The 15,087-nt window shown below is 40.5% G+C and overlaps 1 protein-coding gene across 1 annotated transcript; it reads right to left on the reverse strand.

Moving 5' to 3' along the window:
- Positions 1-411: 411 nt before the first annotated feature.
- LOC133424442 (zinc finger protein 160-like) lies at positions 412-13,057 on the reverse strand. The gene is made up of 3 exons (XM_061715062.1): positions 12,735-13,057; positions 10,424-10,504; positions 412-2,392 (listed from the first exon to the last, which is right to left on the reverse strand). Exons 1-3 carry the CDS (start codon positions 12,747-12,749, stop codon positions 611-613), a joined length of 1,878 nt encoding a protein of 625 aa, XP_061571046.1. The 5' UTR covers positions 12,750-13,057; the 3' UTR covers positions 412-610.
- Positions 13,058-15,087: the final 2,030 nt, after the last annotated feature.

The raw sequence follows: 15,087 nt of genomic DNA on the forward strand, positions 1-15,087 counted from the left end.
TACAATCAATGTCAAAGACAGTGGACACCGAGGACCAGGGCTGGTGTTGCGCCACAAAGGGAGTGCTGGTTCAGTTATTAGAAAGTAATTAATAATTGTCTTACGATAGTTATTAATAACCAATAAAGACGATGACTTATCAAAATGAATCCATTAAAACGGGGCACGACCTGACTTATCAGGAAATAATAACTAAACAGCAAAATCAATCTCAAAGTAGACGTTATTCCCTACGTGTCAGCCTGTTGCCAGGGGGGGCGTTACAGAATAACAGTGAAGGAAGGAGCACAGAACTTTGCAACCATCAGCTGTGACAAATATCTATAAAATGAACACAAACAACATCTCTCATTCAAATTAATCAGAATTTATTTACAAAAGTCTTAAAAGAAATTGGAACAAAACCTGGGATAAATTCTGATGCCTAAACTACACATAAACAACAATTAACTAAACAAACACAAACTTAAGATCATCTATGCGTTGGTTTGTGTGTCAGTGCTTATGTGTGAATTATTTCTTTCAAACTAAATTAACTAAACTAAATTGGTGCATTTTAACTGAACTCTCAAAATAAATGATATCAGCACTGATCACAAATGTACACTTTTTATCCAGTGTGAATACGTTGGTGACTCCTTAGATGACTTGATTGGCTAAAAGCCGCTCCACACTGATCACATCTGTAAGGCTTTTCTCCAGTGTGAATACGTTGGTGTCTCCTTAAAGTACCTTGCTCGGCAAAAGCCGCTCCACACTGATCACATCTGTAAGGCTTTTCTCCAGTGTGACTACGTTGGTGAATCTTCAAACTATCTTGCCGGGCAAAAGCCACTCCACACTGATCACATCTGTAGGGCTTTTCTCCAGTGTGACTACGTTGGTGAATCGTCAAATGACCTTGCTGGGCAAAAGCCGCTCCACACTGTTCACATCTGTAAGGCTTGTTTCCAGTGTGAATACGTTGGTGAGTCGTCAAATGACCTTGCCAGGCAAAAGCAGCTCCACACTGATCACATCTGTAAGGCTTGTTTCCAGTGTGAGTACATTGGTGAGTCGTCAAATGACCTTGCTGGGCAAAAGCTGCTCCACACTGATCACATCTGTAAGGCTTTTCTCCAGTGTGAATACGTTGGTGCCTCCTTAAAGCACCTTGATGGGCAAAAGCCGCTCCACACTGATCACAACTGTAAGGTTTTTCTCCAGTGTGAATACGTTGGTGTTTCCTAAGATCACCTTGATGGGCAAAAGCCGCTCCACACTGATCACATCTGTAAGGTTTTTCTCCAGTGTGAATACGTTGGTGAATCTTCAAACTATCTTGCCGGGCAAAAGCCACTCCACACTGATCACATCTGTAAGGTTTTTCTCCAGTGTGAATACGTTGGTGTTTCCTAAGATCACCTTGATGGGCAAAAGCCGCTCCACACTGATCACATCTGTAAGGCTTTTCTCCAGTGTGAATACGTTGGTGACTCGTTAAAGCACTTTGCTGAGCAAAATCCGCTCCACACTGATCACATCTGTATGGTTTGTTTCCAGTGTGAATACGTTGGTGAGTCGTCAAAGTATCTTGTTGGGCAAAAGCCGCTCCACACTGATCACATCTGTAAGGCTTTTCTCCAGTGTGAATACGTTGGTGCCTCCTTAAAGCACTTTGCTGGACAAAGGCCGCTCCACACTGATCACATTTGTAAGGCTTTTCTCCAGTGTGAATACGTTGGTGTCGCTTTAGGTGACCTTGTCGGACAAAAGCCGCTCCACACTGATCACATCTGTGAGGCTTGTCTCCAGTGTGAATACGTTGGTGTTGCTTTAGTTGACCTTGTCGGGCAAAAGCCGCTCCACACTGATCACATCTGTATGGTTTGTTTCCAGTGTGAATACGTTGGTGAGTCGTCAAATTATCTTGTTGGGCAAAAGCCGCTCCACACTGATCACATCTGTAAGGCTTTTCTCCAGTGTGAATACGTTGGTGAGTCCTTAAAGCACCTTGATGGGCAAAAGCCGCTCCACACTGATCACATCTGTAAGGCTTTTCTCCAGTGTGAATACCTTGGTGAATCCTTAAAGCACCTTGCTGGGCAAAAGCCGCTCCGCACTGATCACATTTGTGAGGCTTGTCTCCAGTGTGAATACGTTGGTGCCTCCTTAAAGCACTTTGCTGGACAAAGGCCGCTCCACACTGATCACATTTGTGAGGCTTGTCTCCAGTGTGAATACGTTGGTGTTGCTTTAAGTTACCTTTTTGGGCAAAAACTGCTCCACACTGATCACAGCTGTACGGTTTATCACCAGTGTGAGTTTTCTTATGAATTTTCAGGTTTGATGAAGTGGTGAACACTTGCTTGCAATCATCACACCAGTGTCTTTTGGGTCTTCCTTTATGATTCTGTAACAGAGAAGATGACTTACATTATCTTGGCTGCATTATCAAAAGCCTTTTCAGTTTCATTCAAATGCTGCCTGTCATGTTTTTTCATGTGAGACAATTAAGTTTATCTTCTGAGGACTAATGTTAAACATATTTAGCTACAACTAGTACTTAAAGGAGCCGTCTGTAAGAAATGTCCAAAACTGGTACTGCAGTCACTTTCAAAATATTGTTGAGCGGTGTGTACCCTCCCCCTCCTCCCCCCGACCAGAGGTTGCCAGGTAGGCTGCAGAATGCAGCAGGAACGTAGGCTGCCATAATTAGAGCCGAGCTGGCAACCCGGATGCCGAAACAATACTGACTTTGTGATTGGGAGATAGGTGGAGGGTGGAGCTTCAGAAACAATACTGACTTGGTGATTGGAAGATAGGTGGAGGGTGGAGCTTCAGAAACAATACTGACTTGGTGATTGGGAGATAGGTGGAGGGTGGAGCTTCAGAAACAATACGGACTTGGTGATTGGGAGATAGGTGGAGGGTGGAGCTTCAGAAACAATACTGACTTGGTGATTGGAAGATAGGTGGAGGGTGGAGCTTCAGAAACAATACTGACTTGGTGATTGGGAGATAGGTGGAGGGTGGAGCTTCAGAAACAATACGGACTTGGTGATTGGGAGATAGGTGGAGGGTGGAGCTTCAGAAACAATACTGACTTGGTGATTGGGAGATAGGTGGAGGGTGGAGCTTCAGGCCAAAACAAAAAATGACAACATAAACATCAGTTGAGGGCTGCAACTCCTCTTTTTAAACTGGAATATCCTGGCTTGAGTGCTGTTGTCAGTGACAAAAGTATTTGAAATTAACATGATTTTTAAATGTGTGTTGACATATCGGGGTCATTTTATGATTCGTTTTATTATTGCTCTTACATACAGCTCCTTTAACAGTACGACACCTTCAGATGAGACTTCTTATACGTCTACGTAATAAGTGTAAAATTACGAGAGCTGCTGAAAAACACTCAAAACCCATTCATGAACTATTTATATTGAACATAATATTGAACATGAACTGTCCCCCCCCCCCCCCCCCCCCCCCACCACACACACACACACACACACACACACACACACACACACACACACAGTGTGAAAAAGTGTTTTTCTTATTTCTTTGCATGTTAGTCACACTTAAATGTTTCAGATCCTCAAACAAATTTAAATATTAGACAACGATAACACAAGTAAACACAAAATGCAGTTTTTAAATAAAGGTTTTTATTATTAAGGGGAAAAAAATCCAAACCTACATAGCCCTTTGTGAAAGAGTGATTGACCCCCCCTTTTAAAACATAAATTATCTGTGGTTTATCACATCTTTGGAAAGCTGAGTTCAATTTCTCCAGCCACACCAAGGCCTGATTACTGCCACACCTGTTCTCAATCAAGAAATCACTTAAATAGGACACGTCATTTCAGAAAAGGAACATCATACCAACAGTAAAACATGGTGGTGGTAGTGTGATGGTCTGGGGCTGTTTTGCTGCTTCAGGACCTGGAAGACTTGCTGTGGTAAATGGAACCATGAATTCTGCCGTCTACCAAAAAATCCTGAAGGAAAATGTCCGGCCATCTGTTCGTGAGCTCAAGCTGAAGCCACTTGGGTTCTGCAGCAGGACAATGATCCAAAACACACCAGCAAGTCCACCTCTGAATGGCTTAAGAAAAACTAAATGAAGACCTTAGAGTGGCCTAGTCAAAGTCCCGACCTGAATCCCATTGAGATGCTGTGGCAGTCTTTGGAGCTACCCACAGGTACAACCGTGCACGTGTTGCACAGTCTAGGTGTACATAGGGGTTGAGAAACACTTAAAAGTTGAAAAAGGTTGGAAGTCAGAAGTTGGAGGCTTGTTGTCCAGACAGAGTTGAGGCAAAGTCTGGACAGAAAACCCAGCTAAAACACATCGAACTGAGTTTTGCAAAACAACACGGTCTTAATGTTGCTGCTCTAGACCATCGAACTGGATGAAGGATGCGTTCACTGGTTCTTGGTAACCAGTGGGTTTTCACCAGTGCAGCTGGATGGATGGCTCCTCGGCTGATGCTAGTCGCACCGGTCGGAGATGAGGTGTAGTACTTGCAGAACTTAAGAACAGCAGATGGAGAGCCAGGTCAAGAGAGAGCAAGATGCAGGGAGCTGCAGCTATTTATTAACCAGCGGGTCTGCTTCATGTCAGCAAAGGGGGCCCATGATGTTTAATGGGTCTCTGTCCAACGCACTATCCACGCGTCACTTTCCCATCTCATACCAAAAGCCACACACTGCAAAGCCTGCTGGGCTTTGGGGTCATTGTCTAGGTTTCTTTGTTTCAGGCCATGTGGTCAACTGTAAGACAATGTGGTCTTACAGTTGATGTTAGAACTCAGTTTGGCCCCAGGGTTGATGTTAGCCCTTTCAATGTTCAACACAGGGCTGTGGGCAAACACTTGGAAAATTGTTAGTCTTGCATACCAAACTTTAAAGTCTTTAAACAAAAACTTTGGATTTATATTAGTGATGCACCGAAATGAAACTTTGTGGCCGATACCGAAACCGAAAATAATAATAAACACTTGGCCGAATACCGTGCAATACCGGACATGGTTTTCGCAGTTTTTACATTGATTTTGCCAATTTTTTCACCATTGCATAAATCAAATAAAGGGCTTTCCACAAGCGCCGGCTGCCGGCCATATAGCCGACTACTCGATTAGGTCCAGCCGGCTACTTTAATGACGCTTATTTTTATAGCCTATAAATATTATTTTTCGATTTTAATAAAATTAAATGTTTTTCTCATAGACTGACAATAATGTCAAACTGAACCGCACTCATTAAAGTTGTGATTCCCTCTGCTTGCACCACAAATTACTCTGATCACCGCCGACTTCATAGAGAAACTCCGCGGCCCCGACATGCGGTGTGTCTGTGTGCGTGCGTGTGTGTGTGCGTGTGTGCGCGCTCAGCGCAGTGAATGTGTCGGAACTCGGATCAACAAGCAGAGCTCACCAGATGATTCTTTTGTCACCATAAAAACGGTACGTCCTTATTACTCAGGCTACCCACTAAAAAATTGAATCAGTTTAATCAGTTCGTATTAAAAAGAAAACCTAACCGCGTTGCATCGTTTAGCCCAAAACGTTCTACCGGTAATCCAGTCTTCTCTTCAAGCGTTCAATTAGCACCACCTGCGACACGTGAGAGTGTATTTTCATACACTTCATTAGTTACACTAATGAATAAAAGAAGATGCAATGGCGAGTGAGTTGTAATAATAATGATAATACAGTGTTTCCTACAATTGTACAGGCTTGGCAGGGCGCCAGGCCAATGAGAGCCCCCGCCAGGCCAGAAAAGAAAAAAAAATAATATGCAAAAAATAAGCGACGTATCTATCCATTCATTCAGAAATCAATAATCATTTCCATTTGGGAGCCTCTGTGCGGTGCTGAATATGCAATGCTGTGTTTTGCGGTGTGCTTCTCATCGAACTGACTGGAGGCAACACGTTGCGGCAGTGAGTGAAGCCTGAATTATGGTTCTGCGTTAAATCGACGCAGAGCCTACGGCGTAGGGTACGCAGCGACGCACGCAGTATGGTGCGTACTGCCGCGTACCCTACGCCGTAGCCTCTGCATTGTTGTAACGCGGGACCATAAATCAGCCTTAAGTCCCTTTAGGCTAATACTGTGAGAAATAACCTGGTGGAGGTGCGCAAACTGCGCATGTGCAGCATCAGCAGGAGCTACATGTGAAGTGTGTTATGCGGTGAAAGAAAGCAGCAGGTTAAAACATGAGTAAGAAATGCTTAAAACAATGTTCATATTACTGTTGCATGCACTGTAGGTTTAAACAGCACTTTGGAAAAAAGCCAAATTGATACGGGGGGTACTTAAAAAACGAGCCGTCGACCCGTCGCATTAAACTCCCCGACTTGAGTCGACCAGCTAAATCCTGCGTTGGGGACAGCCCAAATACTTTTGTATAGCTTAAGAGTAAGTGTCATTCCCATTTTTAAAAGTGGAGACAGGCATCAGTTTTCCAACTATAGACCAATCTCCCTGCTCTCACAATTCTCAAAGATTTTAGAAAAATTGTTCATACAAAGGCTTGATACATTTCTAATTAACACAATATACTGAATGACCATCAGTATGGTTTTAGGTCTAATAGGTCCACCTCAATGGCAGTGACTGAACTGGTAGAAGAAATTTCAACTGCAGTTGATAAACAATTTACAGTGGGAGTTTTCATTGATTTAAAAAAAGCTTTTGATACCATTGACCACAGGCTTTTGATGAAAAAAATGGAGGGATATGGTATCAGAGGTATAGCCTATACATGGCTACAAAGCTACCTGGAAGACAGATTCCAATATATACATCTGAACAATGAAAATTCAAATTTATTAAAAGTTACATATGGTGTTCCACAAGGATCTGTGCTGGGTCCCATTCTGTTTATTTTGTATATTAATGATATTTGTAATGTGTCGAAACTGTTAAAATTTGTGTTGTTTGCCGACGATACCAGTATATATTGCTCTGGTAAACATTTGGAACAGCTTTTGAGTGCAGTGGAAAAAGAGTTGAAAGTTCTTAAAAGTTGGTTTGATATCAATAAATTATCACTGAATTTAAGTAAAACTAAATTTATAATCTTTGGTAACCGAAAAGTAAATTGTGAAGTTAAGCTCAAAATCAATGATGTCGAAATTGAACGAGTATGTGAAAATAAATTCTTGGGCGTGATAATTGATGATAAACTTGATTGGAAAACACATATAAACAATATTAAATCTAAATTGTCAAAAACCATTCCAATCCTATACAAGACAAAATAACTTTTAAATCAGAAATCCACTTACATACTGTACTGTTCACTCATTGTTTCATATATTACTTACTGTGTATGGGGAAATACTTACATAACAAACATTGATCCAATAATTAAATTACAAAAGGGAGCCATAAGAATTGTAAATAATTCAAAATACTGCGACCCAACGAACCCACTCTTCATTACTCTTCAACTAAATACCTTAAAATTTGTTGATCTAGTTGAGCTAAGGACTTCTCTTATAATGTATAAGGCACACAACAACCTACTTCCTTACTGCATTCAGGAAATGTTTTCACCCAGAGAAAGTCGGTATGAACTCAGGGGAACTTGTAACAATAAAGGTAAGGACAAACTTTAGAAGTAGATGTGTTTCTGTTAAAGGGGTAAACTTGTGGAATAGTCTCTTTGATGAGCTAAAAATGTGTAGTTCTATCCGCAAATTCAAAAAAAATTTTAAACTTAGGGCAATTGATAAATATAAACTATGACTAAGAGCAGCTTCTCCTGTAAATCCTCTATATCACATGCTCTTGTTGTAATTGATCTCTGCAATACCTTTTATTTTGATTTGATGTGATGTGATGTATTGTAAAAAAGGGTAGGCATTATATAAGCTACGGCTTTAGTCTACACCTTTTTTGGTTCATTTATTTATATATCCAGCTTTACTGTGGTGCATGTTTTGATTGACTAATGGACCAAAATAAAACTAACTAACTAACTAACTAACTAACTAACTAACTAACTAACTAACTAACTAACAGTAAGTCTTGTTTTGAAGAAAGCTAACTCATGTGTGGGGGGAGTGGTGGTCTAGTGGCTACAGAGGTGGGCTTGGGTCAGGTTCAAGCCCCAGAACGACAACCAAGATGAACCACCTTGGGCCCCTGAGCAAGGCCTTAACCCTAATTGCTCCCCGTGTGTTTGTTCTCTCAAATGTAAGTCGCTTTGGATAAATGCGTATGCTAAATGACAGTATTATTATTATTCTCTACGGAGCCACTCTGGTGACATTTGAAAAAAATAAAATAATGCGTGGCCACGAATTAATATCTCGTGGCCAACAAATTATTGATGCGTGGCCACGCATTATTTAATTTTTTTTTAAATAATGCATGGCCACAAGATATTAACACAATGCGTGGCCACGAGATATTAACTCATGGCCACGAGTTATCAATGCGTGGCCACACATTATTTTATTTTTTTTTCAAATGTCATCAAAGGGGCTTTGTACTTCTCAATACGCTGTAAAAGTGTCTTAAGCCAACTCATTGGCTGGTCAAATGGGTTAAACATTAACTGGGAAGGTAACGTTTGCTAGCATGAATGCTAACATGACTTATTAAACTAACGTTAAGTTTAAAATATGTATAACATTACGGTGACGTGACTTCCGGGTGGCGCCTGACTGCGATGCACGTGTAGCTCAACAGCTAGCCTTCAACAACCTCTCAAATCCTCATTTTTTTAACCGACTAAACTACGCGGTCAACGACATCCTCACCCCACAGCTAGCAGAACTGACGCAGCAAATACAAGACACCAAGGCTACTGTGAGTGAGCTGGCCAAGAGCTTTGAGTCGTCACATAAATCCATTCAGAGTAACACAGCTAAGTTTGACACGCTACAAGCTAAAGTGAGAGCCAATAAACATCAAGCCAACGATCTCCAGCGACAAGTGGAGGAACTCACCACGAAAATCATCCAGATGGAGGACCGCAGCCCAAGAGCTAACGTGAGACTGGTCGGGCTGAAAGAAGGTGAAGAAGAGCCGGACGATCTGGACCCTAGTGGTCTGTAGAGGACCTGCAGGTCTGGATCTGGACCCTAGTGGTCTGTAGAGGACCTGCAGGTCTGGATCTGGACCCTAGTGGTCCGTAGAGGACCTGCAGGTCTGGATCTGGACCCTAGTGGTCTGTAGAGGACCTGCAGGTCTGGATCTGGACCCTAGTGGTCTGTAGAGGACCTGCAGGTCTGGATCTGGATCCTAGTGGTCTGTAGAGGACCTGCAGGTCTGGATCTGGACCCTAGTGGTCTGTAGAGGACCTGCAGGTCTGGATCTGGACCCTAGTGGTCTGTAGAGGACCTGCAGGTCTGGATCTGGACCCTAGTGGTCTGTAGAGGACCTGCAGGTCTGGATCTGGACCCTAGTGGTCTGTAGAGGACCTGCAGGTCTGGATCTGGACTCTAGTGGTCTGTAGAGGACCTGCAGGTCTGGATCTGGACCCTAGTGGTCTGTAGAGGACCTGCAGGTCTGGATCTGGACCCTAGTGGTCTGTAGAGGACCTGCAGGTCTGGATCTGGACCCTAGTGGTCTGTAGAGGACCTGCAGGTCTGGATCTGGATTCCGATTCTAAATCAATTTTCATATTAATTCGTAAAAATGTCTAAAGATCGATTTATTTTCATTATTACATTTTCACCCGGTGAACTTTAATCCCAGTAGTCACATCATTTAATTTACACATGTCCTGTTGAGCTGTTGCAATTTCTTTCTTTTTTTGCACTTTAAATGGATATTGAAAGGAATATTTGAGTTGTTTATTTCTCAGTTATTTATTTCATACAATTAACTTTTGGATTTTTTTTTGTTTTTGCCCAAAAGACCATGGGCAAAAACAAAAAAAAACACGTTCTTGCCTTTAAATATGTTTAAAAGGGATGAAACATTAAAGTTTTCAGTTATAATTGCATTAATTGTTTATTTTTCATTACTTTATATACTGTATTAGGGTTCGTTTGCATAAAATACTAAAAACCAAATTCTCAAAAATTAAAAACTGAAAAAACACAAAAGTGAAAACAAAAGAAAAAATAAAAACGGAATGTTGGAAAAACTAAAAGTGATTTCCTCCGTCTCTGTTTCCTCCCTGGATGTGTTTGGTAATTCTGCCCCACGATGTTTCTGTTTCAGTTCTATCAGCATTCTGGGAGCTGATTGGTCCTTACAGCATCATTAGCTGCAATACTTGCTGTTGAATCTCAATATAAAACTAGTATTAATATGTTGCAGAACTACAGTCATATCATTCATGCAACAGCTGAAAGAACTGTTTTAATAACACAAACCCAAATCAATATTGGAATCAAATCTTGATAATTGATTCTGAATCTAAAGAATTGAATGGATTGTTTCCATTTGAATGGATCCCCAGCCCTGCTCACCATGTCCAGCTCCTCCCGCAGGTCGATCTTGGCCGGTTTCCTGCTGCGTTTCCCGGGATTCTTCACCTTCCCCTCCGGCATCTGTATGAAAAATCAAATCATCAATTCAAAAGTTGTGTAAAGTTCACTTTTATTTATAAAAGTATGAACGAAAGTGCCATAACATTTGTTGTGCAAACATCTCAGCAAACATCAGCACTTGTCAGTAACACATATTTAGTGTAAAAATGTCAAATAAAATATAGCTTATTGCCACTGCCGGGGCATTAATGTCATCATGTTTTTTTATGAAAAATAAAAAAAGGCTACCAACAAAATCCTGATCCACAATCATGACATTAAAACAGGCAATTTCTGAGGAAACAGCAGAAACTTTTAACGGGGAGCAGCTTTACCGTCTATATTCAGCACCAAATGTCCCTGTTAGAAAGTGTGAAGCACAAAATCACTATTGAAATTTCCTTTACAGGGTCGAATCCTCCGTCTGGGAGAACTTTAAAATGAAAATGTCCATGTAACCGTAATTTTACCGCTCTCCATGTCTGTTTTAGCTTTTCCGCATGTTTTTCCGCCAACTCTCTTCCGGTTCTGCAGCAGCCGGAAAAAGACTTTTCAAAACAAAAGCATGTGAGCAACATGCGTTAATGCGCGATAAAATAAATGTCGGCGTTAATAAATGAATGAATTAACGCGATAATAACGCGTTAACTTGCCCAGCCCTAATAAATATGCATATAAAAGTTGAATTGGATGGCAGCAATATTGAAAGAGTAAACGAAATCAGATTTATTGGAGTAATAATGGATGAAATTAGCTGGAAATCTCATATTAAGCATGTACAAAACAAAGTTTCAAAGAGCATTGCAGTACTTAACAGAGCAAAACAGGTTTTGGATCACAGGGCCGTCCACATTCTTTACTGCTCACTAGTTCTTCCATATTTCACTTACTGTGCAGAAATTTGGGGCAATAACTATAAAACCAGGTTCCACTCATTACTCGTACTTCAAAAGAGAGAAATACGATACATTCATAAGGCTGGATATGGAGATCACACTAACTCACTATTCTTACAGTCTAAAGTACTAAAACTCATGGATCTAGTGGCATTTCAATCTGCACCAGTAATGTTTAAAGCAAAAAATCATTCACTACCGGATAAACATTCAGAAATTATTCATTGGGAGGGAAGGGGGTTAGAATTTAAACTTCAAATCTTTATTCATGCGTACAACAAAAAGAAGTTTTTGTGTATCAGTTTGTGGAATTAAACTGTGGAATGGTTTGAATTTGGAGTTAAAAGAATGTACAAACATGAAACTATTTAAGAAGAAATATAAAGAAATGGTTTATTTGAGGTATAAAAGTGAAGACTGTGTTTAAAGATCAGCAGCTGTGTGTGTTCTGCTATTCTGTCATGTTGTCTTTGTCTGTTTATATACTTAGATATACGGATTATATTTATATCATAGTTATATTATATTTATATCAGTTATATTATATTTATATCATAGTTATATTATATTTATGATAGAGCTTACATCTTAAACTGACTAATCATTAAAACAGGTTATTTTTGTAAAAATGATATATATTTATACATATTAGTGAATAGTATAAAAAATAAATACAGACATATAATTTATGTTTAGTTGTGGAAAGGGGGTGGGATTAAATAAGTTTATACTTCCTCCCACTCCTTTTCCAACATGTAACTTGAAATATGTGTTTTGATGTTGCTTTTTTTAATGTTCAACATAAACAAAGACAAATTAACTCTAAAACTATCTGTGAATGTTTATGTACCAATACCTGATGTATTATTTTTACAAGAATATCTTTGTATCTAGGAAATCTGAGGATCTCAGGGTTTTATTGTGTGTGTTTTTAGGTAATAAGGTTATTATATTTATTATATGTATGTGTGTAATTTATAGTAGTTTTGCTGTGTGACTGGGCCCCTAGGAGTTAATCTGTGGAACAGCTTAAATACAGAAATGAAAATGTGGAGCACGTTATTACAATTCAAAAGCTCCTATAAATACTAAATGATTAATAAATATAAAACAAAGGGATAATACACATAGACATGTACATGTGTATGTACTATTGTATTATTGCTTCTATAAATACTGTATAGAATGATATTTATTAATCACATTTTTTTGTGCATCCTCGGGATCGAGGGGTTCGAACCCGCGACCTTCGGATCATGAGCCCGAAGCCCCAACCACTAGGCCACTCCGCTCCCGAACTCCGTGAATATAGTGGAGAAAAAAGGTGAATTAGCCGTTAGCCGTTAGCTCCCCACCTTGCTGTCGTCCATGCCGCGTCAACGGTCCCGTCAGCCGCGAGAAAACACGTCCTAAACCCACGAACTGCGGGTTTAAACACGTCCTAAACCCACGAACTGCGGGTTTAAACACGTCCTAAACCCACGAACTGCGGGTTTAAACACGTCCTAAACCCACGAACTGCGGGTTTAAACACGTCCTAAACCCACGAACTGCGGGTTTAAACACGTCCTAAACCCACGAACTGCGGGTTTAAACACGTCCTAAACCCACGAACTGCGGGTTTATCTCGGTTTGGATTCGCTAGAAGACGAAAAATAAGAAGATATGTAGATGTTTTTTTCTCCTCAGTTTACACCGTTGTTCTGCTGCTGCTGCTCCGGCAGACCGAGAACCGCGCATGCGCAGCCGCCTCCTGCGATACGTCAACGTCGCCGCCATATTGGATGTGGCAAGACTGCGCTGTAAACTAATACAAGTGAATGGACTTATTTTCATAAAGCGCCTTTCTACAAAGAAATGTACGTTTTACGTCTCATTTATTCATTCACACACGCACTTTTTTCCTCTTGTTCTCTCTTTTTTACTTTTTTTCCCTCTTTTTTCTCCCTTTGCTTCTTTTTTTCCTCCTTTTTCCTCCTTTTTCCCCTTTTTCCTCCTTTTTATCTTTTTTCATCTTTATTTCCTTTTTTCCTTTTTCTCCTCTTTTTTTCTCTTTTTTTCCCACTTTTTTCCCTTTTGTTCCTCTTTTTCCTCTTTGTTCCTCTTTATTTCATATTTTTTTCCTCTTTTTTCCTTATTTTCATAAAGCGCCTTTCTACAAAGAAATTCACGCTTTACGTCTCATTTATTCATTCACACACGCACTAATATACTTGGGAAACAGTTAGGCACCAAATATAATATGTTTCCTTTTCTCAGAAGGCAAAGAACTTTATTGATCCCACATAGGAGTAATTCATGTTATATCAGCTATAGAGAACAAGGTAGTGCCGAAAAACAATATATATCCCCCTCACAAAAATAAGAAAAATAGAGAAACATATTTTCTCATCAACAAAACATATTTTATATATTTCAAGTAGCAAAATAACATATTTGAACCATTTTACAGACAATAAAATAACATTTGAACCATTTTTCAGACAAAAAAAACAACATTTTAGTCTACTATTCCTCCTCTTCCTCTTCCTCCTCTTCCTTTTCTTCCTCTTCCTCTTCCTCTTTCTCTACTATTCCTCTTCCTCGTCCTCCTCCTCTACCTCTTCCTCCTCCTCCTCCTCCTCCTCCCCTTCCTCTTCCTCTACCTCTTCCTCTTCCTCTACCTCCTCTTCCTCCTCCTCTTCCTCCTCCTGTTCCTCTTTCTCATCTTCTTCTTCCTCCTCCTCCTTTTCCTCGTCCTCCTCTTCCTCTTTCTCCTACTCTTCCTTGGGGGTGTAACGGTGGTACCCTGGAACACATGGGGGTGTAACGGTGGTACCCTGGAATACATGGGGGTGTAACGGTGGTACCCTGGAATACATGGGGGTGTAACGGTGGTGCTGGTACCCTGGAATACATGGGGGTGTAACGGTGGTGCTGGTACCCTGGAACACATGGGGGTGTAACGGTGGTGCTGGTACCCTGGAATACATGGGGGTGTAACGGTAGTGCTGGTACCCTGGAACACATGGGGGTGTAACGGTGGTGCTGGTACCCTGGAACACATGGGGGTGTAACGGTGGTGCTGGTACCCTGGAACACATGGGGGTGTTTCAGTTTCAGTTTCAGTTTATTTTTATTTGTTAGAGAGGGACAATGTACATTAAGAAACATTTTATAAAATAAAATGTAAATGTAGCCAATTGTAGCCAAAAGGTCCCCCTGCCAGAAATAATAGGCTAGTACCTAGTAAAAAAAAAATTAAAACACAAGTACAAACACATCAGCAATAACATATAACATATATAATTCAACCCTTACAATATACACAGTTCATCCCCACATCGATAGTATACACATCAATGTTCACATCTTTGATTACCGATCAACCAATTCCTAAGATTATATTTGAAGACATTGTATGAAATGGACTCTCTAATGTTCTGTGGGATGTTATTCCACTTAGGTGCTGTTTTATAAGAGAAAACCGATTGCCCAAATGCGCTCTTTCTAAACTGGATTTTGCAGTCTCCTCTGGCTGTCCCTCTGGTAACTCTGGCTTGCCCTCCAGTAGCACCAGTTACAGAGGAGCGGAAATGGACTTGATTGCAGAGTGGGGGTGGTGCCAAGTTATTTCAAATTTTATACATTAGGCAGCAGTTTTTAAAAACAACAAGGTTTTCCCAAATTAATAGTCTATATTGTGTAAAATTGCACAATGATGAGAAA

The sequence above is a fragment of the Cololabis saira genome, chromosome 23 (assembly GCF_033807715.1).
Source record: "Cololabis saira isolate AMF1-May2022 chromosome 23, fColSai1.1, whole genome shotgun sequence".
Lineage (NCBI taxonomy): Eukaryota > Metazoa > Chordata > Actinopteri > Beloniformes > Belonidae > Cololabis > Cololabis saira.